The 12,797-nt window shown below is 39.3% G+C and overlaps 1 protein-coding gene across 2 annotated transcripts in view; it reads left to right on the forward strand.

The window, feature by feature from the left end:
- ADGB (androglobin) overlaps window positions 1–12,797 on the forward strand; it is a 243,210-nt gene that overhangs the window by 34,597 nt on the left and 195,816 nt on the right. For both annotated transcript variants that reach the window (XM_066595947.1, XM_066595948.1), the window contains exons 4-7: window positions 2,924–2,995; window positions 3,122–3,325; window positions 7,939–8,078; window positions 11,577–11,663. In XM_066595947.1, coding sequence (XP_066452044.1) covers window positions 2,924–2,995; window positions 3,122–3,325; window positions 7,939–8,078; window positions 11,577–11,663 — 503 coding nt within the window. The remainder of the gene's footprint in view (window positions 1–2,923; window positions 2,996–3,121; window positions 3,326–7,938; window positions 8,079–11,576; window positions 11,664–12,797) is intronic.

Consider the following 12,797-nt stretch of genomic DNA (forward strand, 5'->3'; position numbering starts at 1 on the left):
GCGGCCGAAGCAGCTGGGAGCGCTGTCAGTGGCGTCCCCACTGCTGTGCCCTGCTCCTGCAGTTTGGCCAGAGTACTCTTCAGTTGCTGCTCCCTCTAGTAGCTACTTTGAGGCGGCCGTGGAACGTGCTGTGCCGCCGGCACTTCCTCACTGTGAGTCGCCAATGCAGAGTGCAGGGAGGGCATCAGGGAAGGTGCTCTGCCGCTGCCACTCCCTCAGTGTTCGCCGCCACAGCCCAGTACAGCCAGGTCAGCAGGGAAAGGTGTGTGCCTTCGCCACTCCGTCACTGTCCCACACCGCTCACAGTCCACAGCCACAGGCCAGTAGAGACAGGACGCTGGCGATAACTATCTTGCGCCACCGCTCCCTACCACTGCCGAGTGCAGGCAGCCCGGCAGGGAAGGCACTGTGCTGCCGATGTTCCCTCGCCTGGTAAGCACACTTTACTGAATTGCAGGACCTGAGAGGGGGGAGTGGCTGAGCTGTCAACCTGAGTGTACCTTGTCACCACCCACACTTCTGGTGGCATCAAGATACACTAATATCAATGTCTTGTGTAGAATTTGTACGCAACCTAATTTAAGAAAGACCCATCAGCTCCTCTGGCTTGACTGTTTTAGTAAGTACTTCTATTCCCCATAAAAAAGCCATTCTAGATCATGTTTTTTTTAGATCTCTGCATTATGCTGTTCATCTGTTAATTCTTTTAGAAATTCCTAAGAAGACAAGTGGGTGTTACCACTCCTCTTGTCCACTGGGTATGTCCTTACACAGTCTGGCATTTTCAGCATTGATTAGACTGTGTCAGAGTGTGTAGGGATCCACGCCCAACTAACACCCAGTTGACAATTTATTCCTACATTTCTAGGAGGAATTACAGGGGAAAAGCACCACATAAATTTGTAAGTAAAGATGGTTGTTATTTTATGGGGAATACAAGTATTTACTAAAATAGACAAGACAGGAGAGTGGACACTTACTATTTAAGTGAACTGTAGGGTACATTGTGGTGGTATTAATATCAAGACCCAATGCCAAGGAGGAGGCCCATATTCAATTCCCAGTGACCCCCTCCCTAATCATTGTATACCTCTAGAAGCTATAAAAGCAAGACTACAACTGTACTCATATTTTTCTTGCTGCCAGGACACTTATATATATAATTTTTTTTTCTGAAAGACAATATTCTGCACCAGCCAGCACTTTATGCTCGTTTTCAATTTTGCGTCAAAGCATAGGATGTTGTAAAAAATTCATTGAAATTCTTTGTGACTACAATTCTGACTGAAGCGCACCCTGATATATACAACATTTCCAGAAAATAAAAGTACTGTCTACATATACCTATTAATAATCTTACGTATTCACCGCTGAACATTTAAGCGTTATGTCCACCTTTTCAGTCATTTTTTTTATTTATTCCAGTCTATATAAAGTAAAGCAACTTTACAAAAGTTCTGAGTTATAAATGTTCCATTGTTTTTTTCTAGAGTTTCTATGCAGACTTATGTGTTTCCATGGTACCAGACACAAACTCTAAAAAACAGTCTGATTATGCATCTGTTCTCAACTTTAGGTTAGAAAGAAGTAGAGGACAGATGGAAGAGAGTATTATTTTCTTTTTTCAGGGTGGGGGGTAGGGAGAGGTGTATCTATCCCAATACCACTGACATCTGTAGCTTTTCTTCTGACCTTCAAGTCACATGAGCAGCACTCTGACAACGCTCTGTGTTCTGCAGTTCATAGCAACCAATCACAGAGTAGACTATAAAATAAAAGCATTTATGTGATTGGTTGCTATGAGCAAGAAACACAGTTTTTCTTTATTACAGTTGACATAAATCTGACCTATTAAAGAGATTGTACCAGAATTCACTTCTATCACCTATCGATAACAGTCTGATTAGTGGGCGGATCTCAATCCCGAGAATGGGGGTCCTTTTTTCCCTTTACATGCATTGAGGAGGAGATTGAGTGGAGCGGCAGTCATGCATGCATGGTACTGCTCCATTTATTTTCAGCAGGACTGCTAGAGACAGCTGAACGCCTGTATTCAACTATTTCCATCAGACATATTGAAATGAATGGAGCAGACATACCGGAGCTTCCGTCACTCTGAACTGTACGTGACCAATACAGCGCAGTGCTTCTACTCTTGTCCTCCCAACATGCACTGTTCACAGGATGTTAGAGACTATGTACAGGGGAGGAAGTAGCAAATGCGGACAAGATGTCAGGTGAAGTGAGTATATGCTATTTAGGGTCATGTGACATAGATAGAAAATGAAGAAAGTAGCTCAACCACATGCAGTGAACCTATTATAAAGTGACTTATTGTGATGATGTGTATTAGATTTTAAAATGCTAGTTCGTACCCGGGAAACCCCTGAAGGTCACAGAGTCGACAAATGTCCTGATGATAACGACATGAAGAAAAGTTCCTGTATTCCCTCTGCCCTGCAACCCACAGTCTTGCTGAATATTGTATAGGAAAAGATGGAAGCAATAGGCTGTTTTCTGTCTTCCTGATGTCACTTGCAGATCCCCCCTACAAACAAGTGCTGCACCCGGAATATTGAACCTAAAATATTGAGCCTAGTAGCATTAGAAAATGAAGATTCTTTAATGTGTTATAATTGTCCTTATAGTCTAGGCAGTGTTTAAAGTCAGGACTTGTTACATATGTCATTGGCAGTGAAAGGGTCGCTACTTTTCAATAGTTACGGCCTCCGTTCTGGTAATAATGTTCATTTCCCAATAGCTCTCCAGCCGGCTTCTGTAGTCTGCATGTTCACACCATGTTAATACTGCACAGCTACAAGATTTTCTTCACAAGTGCTGAGTTTAACCACTGTATAGAAGAATGACCTCTAAGACCATCCGAGCGTAATACTGGATATCTGTTGTCTTCTTTTCCTTATAGTCTCCTGTGGTTGTTAAGGATGAAACCTCCTGTGATTTATTTTCAGCAAATGAACATTTAATTGGAAGTGAGGTATGGAAGACTCTACAAGTCATGGATTTCTAATGATACATCTCAAAACGTATTTCTAAGCTATTTATTATTCTGACATGTAAGAACAATTTTGTTGTAATACGGTCTTGTCATTTTACCTCTCAGCTCATGAGGTGGATAATTAGTGAGGTCAGTGCCGTCTGGAGAATTTATAATGAAAATCTGACAGATAATAAACCCACATCCGCAGAATCACCAGCGCTGTCATGGAAGCCATGGGAACACATCTATGCTCTTTGTAAAGCCGTAAAGGGGCACATGCCTCTCTACAACAGCTATGGGAAATATATTGTGAAACTATATTGGATGGTAAGTAATTAAATACAGTTTATGATCTGGAGCTATGAAGGTTGTAATGTCTTATTTACCGTATATAGACAGATGAATTCTTACTATTTACAGCAGTTCCCAATAAAGTTAAAAGAAAAAATTGAAAAAAAGATTTCGGCCATATTAGAGACGATAAATGGGTCATAGTATTGTGTATGATTCCAATGATATCGCTATCTGAAATAATTAAAAAAATATATCTGTTGTCAATATTGGTCTTAATCCCAGAACTTGTATATTGGGTATTGTTGATGGGCATACTCTTTTGGGAATTCAGAAAGAATTGTATCAGCCAAGGAAGCTGATTACTGCCCGTTGGATGCAGCCTTTGGACCTAACAGTAGGAGATTTTGTCGTAAAGATAAGAGCGGTTATATCCCGGAAAAGGGGGATGTATAGAAAAGAGGCTGTTTCACTAAATTTGAGGAAATTTGGGAAAGATGGTCTGATATATAATAGAGAGGTGAGAAGCTCGAGAAGATTTTTGTATGTACCTAAATGTTTTTTTAGGGGGCTGGGGGGGATTATGATTTGTTTAAATATAGTTATGATTGATTGTATTGTTGAGGTGCAGTAATGTTTTATGTATGTTGAAATTAAGGGGTAATTGTATTCAAAAATATAATTTCAATAAACAGGATCTGATTTAAAAAAATGCATTTTATGAAAGTTCTCCAATCTAGATTTAAAAAAAACAAATAAGGACAGCGCCTTGGAGGAAATAGCAAGAAAAAATAAGGGTACCAATAAAAACAAAATAGGACAGGGAAGGGCCACCTCTCACACCGATAGTCCTGTAAGCCAACAAATGCACCACTTCTTGTGCCCAAAAGGCATCCATAGACCAGGAGACCAACAGGGAGATCCAAAATCCACAGTGGAATTTCAGAAGAAAAGAGAACAAGTATGTTTGTAGAAAGAATCCAACGCTCGTAAGAATAATGCAAATTAAATAGCATAAAGGCACTTACTGGAGAAAATAGGCAAGGTAATGAAAAAGGCTTGAAAAATGAGTTTTTACACATCGAAACGCATTGCAATACCTTGCCTACCTATATTGGTTGTCCTGCTCAACTTAATAAACCACTCTTGATCAACAATTTGAATTTCATAATCACTGCTTGGAGCATCTACCTCCTGGAGGGGGGTAAGGTTTGTTTAACCACCAGACCCACCTACTTCAGTAAGTGCCTTTATACTATTTTAATTTGCATCATTCTTATGAGCACGGGATTCTTTTTACAAACATACTTGTTCTCCGCCTAGATAGTACTTTTTTGTGAACATAGAGCTAGATATACGTTCAGTATCTTGTACAAACAATAGGACCATGAAGCAGTCATGTTTCAAAGCTCTCTGAAGGGTTGGGCATTGCTTTACAGGATTTAATCATATACCATATTAAAATCACTTTTATGCTTACATAGTGTGAGAGGCCCTTATACTTATCAGTTTATGTCTATAACTCTCTATCTATGGGATAATGCACCTCCAACTGTAAACTATAAGAATATTAAAGGTCACTGAGCAATGCATTGAAATCCCAAGGCTGTAGTATGACTGCTCTTATATAGGTCATGAAACTCCAGGGTAACTTCTAATATGTGTAATAATTTATAAGAAGTTCACTATTCCATATAATAATACACATTTCAGCTGCTGCAAAGCCACTTATTTCTGAGAGGCTAATTCAAAGATGACAACCAATATGGCTGCAACTCCTGTTTTCCCTTTTATATCTGTAAGTAAAACAAGTAATAAGGGCTCCTCTATCACTGAATTCTGTTAAAAAACGGGCCCAAATAAAGCAGCATGCATAGCTATTCCATGCTGTAACAAGCCAGAAGCCCCGCCAGAGACCAAGCAGACTCCATTATAGTCAATAGAGTCCATTTGGCGCAGTTCAGTTCCATCATAAGACAGATCTGTTCAGCCATGGGCTGCTGCTTCCTGCACCACAAACGGAGCAGAAAAACGGAGCCCCTGAGCACAAGTGGGCACAAGTCCTTATCAAACTTGGGCTACTGCTTTAAATTCTGATTTACTAATACATGGCCATTTTAAGCTTTGGTTGGGAACTCTTTTCAGCATCCATCATCCCTCACCAATGTCCTTTTCTAGCTTCCTACACTGTGACGGATTACTTCTGGAAGGAAAAATGAGCATCACCCATGAGCTGATCATCTCTGTTTAATTGACGCAAATATACTATTATGTATTTACATACACATCAATATGATCTCTACTAGTCTTGTTGCACTGAAATAGTTTATCAGTCCTCTAATACTCCTAATAAATCCCAGATCACTACTGTCATAATCGGAATCAATACGTCATTTACACTTAATGTAAACATTTAACTTTGAAGAACAAAACAGTAATGGCATATGCACAGCATACACTATTAATATCTGAAGCAAGGGTGTTATCGTGGCAATCCCATGTAGAAAAAAAATTGTAAAAAATCTCAATATTTTAGGATATATGTGTTTATTGCACTTAAAACATATCAAAAAGCAGCTCATGGAATCTGGAAATAAATTCAATTTTTGTGCTCTCCAAAATATTCGCCCTATGCCAGTATGGATAGCCTTCTATATTCTTGACAAGCAGTGGAACAACTTAAAGGGGTGGTACCACAATTGACCTTTATTGCCTATCCATAGGATAGCTGATAAAAGTCTGATCGCTGAGGGTATCACCCCTGAGACTTTGTATTACCAAGCTTTTGTGTTTAAGGTTCTGATACGCCTTTAAGGGCGCCCACCCACTAGCGTTTTTTTACTGCGAAATTCGCAGCGGTTTTTTTTTTTCTGCAGGGGTCTTTGGGCTATGGGACATGCAAAGCTAAAATCGCGATCGCGCAAAATCGCGATATCGCGGTAAATCGCGATTTTGCGCGATCGCGATTTTTACATTACAAGTCCCATAGACCCCCTGCAGAAAAAAAAAACCTGCGAATTTCGCAGTGAAAAAAAACGCCAGTGGGTGGGCGCCCTAAGGAAGGACAAGGAGCTAAATTTAACGCAATTCTATTAATAGAATGAGCTGTAATACATTTGCATATAGTAAATTATATTGCGTACACTTTTGCAATAATTTCTAGCAAAGGTTAAGTACTTACTTACACATCACCAAGCATAATCTGTCTAGTCATCAGTTGGGGAAGTAGAGAACTCCTAGGAAATTCCCAACACTATGCAGACGTCTCCTGCCACGGGTACAAAGCTTCTAACTCAATTGGGGCTCTCCCGCTTATTATACACAATAACAAATATTTTACACAACCTAGCGTTATAGTCAAGCACTTGCACGCGGGTATTTCTGTCAGCTCCACTGAAATTAATGGAAGAGTGTCATGCATGTGTGACCACGCTGCATTCAGTCTGACATCACTGCGGGTTTGTGCAGTGAGTCTGCAGTGAAGAGGGGAATACAGGACCCCCACCTTTGGGATCAGTGGGGATCTCAGCAGTGAGACCTTCATTGATCTACTATGATTCAGCCCTTTTAAGGTTTTCAATCGAGATATGCCTCCATTTTGGGTGGAGAACCTCCTACAGGTGTTTATGACTACTGATTTGCTGTTTGAAGGATGGAGTGTTTCCAGACTTCTGGCAGGTACTGCATATGCATGATTCAAGTGTAAAATGAAGATAAAAGAAATGTTCAGGTTTTATTAAAATTAGTCAGGGCCATTTCATACTAGCATTCTTGCTTTCCATCTAGGTTTTACATCATTGGAGCAGCAAAACTAAAAGAAGACATCTCTGTCTTCCTGTCCATAAAAATGCATTGAAACTGAAGGCCTGCAGTTTCAATACGTTTCTCAATTTTTCATCTCCATTCCAGTGTTTCCAGTTCAAAAAGCGGAACAAAAACAAATCTATTTTTTAACAGTGTAGTCAATGGCAGACTGAAAGAAAGGAAAGCAATCTGTTCCGTGCTTTTCACTTCCATTTTGTACAACTCGTTTTTTTGCAAAACAAGATCCACCGGAAAACCGCTAGTGTGAACGCGGCCTCATTAGGTATTTATACTGCATGGGGATAGGCTAGGCAATAAACCATATTACTGATAAGTGCATGGAATATCCTATGTGTTGGAGCTACAGTAAATTGTCACTTCCACCCACTTCCACTGTTGCAAGGTTTTCTTTAGGTTTTCTCTGACGTTCTGCATGCCATACTTAATTTGCTAATCCCCCGTTTTAATAATACATTTTGCAGATGTGTTCAAAGGACAAATTAAAGCTTTAGTGCAATTGTTTAGAATAAATGGTATGTTGCGGCTTCACTTGGCAATGATATTTATATACACTAAAATACTAGCAACCAAGTCGGAAGCGAAGTGAGTGTGCTTCCAAATTAGGACAGATTATCAGTGGCTGTCACATAAAACATGCGTGCGTGGTGCCTAAGCTGCAATCTTGGTGCCTTCTCTTCATTTAAGCCTTCAATAATTTCTCTCGGCCCACAGCAGGAAAACAATACAAGTGTTCTGTGTAGGAGAGATGGATAACTTGCTCTGAATCATAGTTTCTATTCTTGCAAAGGGTTTTCATTACTTTGCTCTTTTTGCTTTATTCTCAGGGGTGCTGGAGAAAAGTTATTGTGGATGATTCTCTACCGTTCAGCGAAGATGACAAATTACTACTCCCAGCAACTACCTGTGAAGCTGAATTATGGCCAATGCTACTGTCCAAAGCTATTATTAAGCTTGCAAGTGCAGAGTATGGCGAATTTACAATTCTTTTATTTTATATTTCATTCAGCTTGTTGGTCTTCCATGTCATCACTCCTCAGGGAATTATTTTTCGTCAGTGGCTTTATTTTACAAAATAAACTTTTCTTTAAAAAATAATTTGCAACTTTTTCTGCAGAACTGACAAATTTATTAACCCTCTCCAATCCAATTTGTATTCTAGTTTTCCTAGGGGGCTTACTCTTTTTCTGCTATTATACAACGGCGCTATATGCTCGCTAAAGCCAGTACTGCATGAGGTGACACGTTTGATAGGCTCCAACAGCAGAGAGGCTGGCAATATACAGTAAGAGAACCCTGATGGACATCTTCCAACAACGGAGCTGTCCAGCTTTAAATCATAATGTCTTTAGATGTCACAGACAGTGGATTGGAAAGAGTTAATGTATTCACTATGAAGACATCTTCTTACATCTCCTTAGTTCTGATATGATCGAGATAGGGAAGGGGGGGGGGGGGGGGGGGGTTAGTGAAAGAAAATTTGTGTTCTGTTTTAAGAAGAACATCATAATGTACCTATTACTAAATCAGTTGCACATATGCAACTTGGTAAAATGTTTTGTTATGGCCAAGTGGAATCTACAGCAGCTTGTAGTTCTCCTTTCCCTGCCTGCAAGTTCTCTGCATGGCCATTTACACATGATCGCCCATTAATTAATCAGTGATATGTACAAGCATCCCAGTATCCCCACCCAAACTCAGAGCATCATAGAAATTTATAATGTTCAGAGTTCAGGTTAGGATACCCGCAGCTAGGTTGGGACAATCGTCCACATTATGGATGCATAAATTCACCCATCATACACTTGTTTAAAACTGACCTTAATGTGTAAATGTTCTGGAACTTCCTGGGTACCCCCCAAAAAATTCATCTAGTATAAAATTGTACGTATAAGATGAGGAGATGGTGGGGTAGGATGTAGCTCCAGCAACTCAAGCAATGTTTGTAAAGCAGAATAAGGAGTAGAGGGTTATAATATATTTTTTTTAAATTGACATATATACCTTCATTTTTACCAGGCCACAGAGTAAGGCCGGGCTCCCATAAGTCCAGTCCTCTGGCTTTTCGTCCCTCCGGTATTGCAGTGAAATGTCGGAGGGAAACTGACACTAAAACTGATCCTATAGTTTTCTATGAGATAGTTCAAGGTACCCAGCACATCAGTTTAGATGCTAGATGCCTCCCTGAACTAGACAGACAAACATTGCATGCAGTGTTTTTAAGTCTGGTTATTGATACCGGACCGGTCCGAAAAATGCACCAAAATGACATCAGTTGTGTCCTGCTCCAGCCAGAAGACAGTGGCCTGACACAACCGATGATTGTGAACCCAGCCTTAGTGTGTTAACTTTATTTTCAAAATCAAAGTATACTGCAGAAGTTTTATTTTGTTTCATTGAAATTCATTATGTTAATTAAAAATATATATAATTAATTACCAGATTTAATAGACATTGTGGATGCTTGATATTGTTATACATACAGATGTGTCCTGCCTTAACTTGGCCCTCAACTCGACATATCCTAAGATATACGGCAAGGGATGAAAAAAGTGTGCACATATGACACAGCAGATGCTTTCGAGGAATACTGTCCATCAGCCATCATCAACGGTTCCCATGTTAAAAAAATAATAAAAAGTATACGTTAAAGTGTGTATATACTGTAATTTTATTGCAGTCAAGGATATCATCTGTCCATCATCAGTACCACTTTTTAACTAAACTTATGCCTTGTAAGGGCGGTTACATCTGTATATAATGCCTTTTGCCTGTTACTTAAAACTTTCTTTCTCTCTTTGTATTTTTTCGGCTGTGTTCAAACATGCGAACACTAAAAAAACAGTTGCCAAAGCTCATAGTTCTCAGACAACTGTGTACAGATGATAAGAGCATTACACATTAGGTTTTTGTTAAATATGTAGAATTAAGACTAAACCCCGCAATGATTTAATTGACTGTTTGCACATAAGAAAGTGCAACACCCAACTCATACTACACTGTCACAGTCCTTGAAACCAAGATGAGTAACACTTTTTTATGTAACCCTATTTATTATATGAACATAACTACAGTCCTATTCTAATATTACAGTATCAAAGAAGTTGTCTGGTTACCAGACAACATTTCACCCGTAGTTGCAACTGAATTAAAATAACAAAAGAGCTGTACGTACTCCTCCACTGCCACTGTGATCCAATGCTGCAGCCTCGCAGTGGTCCCAGTCTTTGTATATTGCAGATGATGTCACAGGAAGTCACTTGACCAATGCAGCCAATCAGAGGCTGCAGCGTCACTCTTCTGAACCTCTGGCATCGTGCCGCCCAGGATGTAAATGCTCATGCCAGGAGACTGGGCGGTGATGCTGCTACTTCTCTGATTAGCTGCAGTGGTCACCTGACTTTCAGTGACATCATCTACCACAACAAACACCTGGACCATGGCAGGGCTGCGACACTGGATCTTAGTAGCAGAGCTGGGGGGGAGGGGGGGGGGTAGGTACTGCTCTTTTTGTTGTCACATATGGGTTTTTTCCCAGAAAAGGAGTGAAATAATGGGGACTTGCTCTTCTGATCACTCCTCTACACTGTTTAACCCCACTGATGCTGAAGTCATTGCTAACCACATTATCCAAACTTTTTTTTACAGAAAAAAAATATAACTTTTTCCCTTTAATCAAGGCTTTAGTTATTGAAAAAAGAGTTAAAAAGCCCTACACATAATTGGTACTGCCACCTTCATAACCCATACTATCAAATATTACATTATTTATCAAACAGGAAAAATGTAATTAAAAAATGTATTTAAAAAAATCCAAACTAGCCATTTTCTGATCATCTCACTTTTCCTAAACAGGAATAAAAAATAATTTGAAAATTGTATATCCCTCAAAATGGTACAAATAAAAAGTACAAGTTGTCTAACTAAAATCAGACCTGATGCAACGGCTGAAAAATAAAAATGCTCAGCTCCTGGAATGGGGTGCCACGCGAAAAGTCCTTTTGTAAAAAGAAAGTAGTTAAACATAACAAAGACCCTACAAATTCAAAATCTACATAAATTCAAAATCTCCCACAAAAAGTGACGTTTCTGGGAGGGTTTTTCGATTTTTAACGTTACTGTTTGGGGGTTAGAGATGTATTTCTCAGTCACCTCACAATGCATTCACAAAAGCTTGATACGATTTAGTTAAAACTTCCCTCCTCTTATTTGCCTCATGTTCCATGCTATTTCTATTGTTACTCCTATATGCTTCATTGGATTAGTAATCAAGAAGTTATCCATTACCTTCATTCCCACCCTTTCTCTAATGTTAATTCAGTGCACAGAGAAATTGGGTATAACCCAACTAACACAATTCAATTTTTCATGAATATTGCATTTTGAGGCCTCTCTATAAGATAAGTTTTTAATGCAAATGGAGTTTCACTCACTTCCCGTTGTCTTTGTAATTTTTTTAATATAGTACCAATGGATTTTCTAAATGGGAGCTTGGAGAGTTTACTGTCCTGCATGCACTAACTGGATGGCTGCCAGAGGTTATACCACTACGGTAAGTGAATGTACTAGTTTAGGATTTTTATGAGCGATTGCAAAGAGATTTTGTTTAGCATAGTTGTAACTCCAGACTAAGAATATTTGTCATGACAGTTGCTCTAAAGGTTCTTGCCCACATTCAGTGTGTACCTTTCATGTATACATATGGAAATGCTTCTGACATATACACCAAGTGTAATAATATATTTCATTGTACTTGACATATTCTAAAAGAGTTGTCCTTTTAGCTGTCCTTTTAATTGTCTATTTGGCCTGTCTATGTCAGCATACTTTTACAACTGTATTGGAAAGCATTGTCAGCAACGCTATAGGGTATCCCACTAAAATTATATACCGTGTAACATACATTTTCTTTTTACAATGGGAGTTAATGACATCTATGTATATGTATGATCCAGAGTTACTTGCATTGCAATCAGACTGTATGTTCGTAATGTAAATCTGAGGATATTCTTGGCATATGTTCCGGGTGTACATACTGGATGCCATGTGACCAGAACCTAAGGCTTGGTTCACATCGAAGCCTCTATTGCAGATTCTGTTGTTTTTGATGGGAATAATAAAATAATACATATTTCTGCCAGTAAAACGACAGACACCCTAGCAGAATCTGACCCTCTCCATTTTAAGTCAGTGGGGTTTGTTGGGCGGCAATGGGACCATAATTTGACAAATCTGCAAGAGTATTGTGGCTTTTATTATAAACCAGAGCCACAACACAGATGTGAACAGAGCTTTTAACTGTCTGATGTTCTCTCATGCTTGTACATACTGTAACATAACATACCGTAGTATGTAAGGCCCAAAAAAGACAATGTCCATCCAGTTTAGCCTATTACATCCCAATGTTCATCCAAAGGAAAGCAAAAAAACCCAATGAGGTAGAAGGCAATTTTTCCTATTTAAGGGAAAAAATTCCTTCCCGACTCCAATCTGGCAATCGGAATCCCCGGATCACCACCCCTTTTGAAGTTAACACATTGCTAAAGGTGCATTTTTACATAACGATTATCATAAAAAAACGTTCAAATGAGCGAAAGTGAACAATAATTGTTGGATTTAAACACGAGCCAAGGACGAACTAGAATCGTGGACTTTTCATTCGTCGGTCAGTTTTAGCCGGCTTAAT

Source organism: Eleutherodactylus coqui, chromosome 3 (assembly GCF_035609145.1).
Source record: "Eleutherodactylus coqui strain aEleCoq1 chromosome 3, aEleCoq1.hap1, whole genome shotgun sequence".
NCBI classification, from domain to species: Eukaryota; Metazoa; Chordata; class Amphibia; order Anura; family Eleutherodactylidae; genus Eleutherodactylus; species Eleutherodactylus coqui.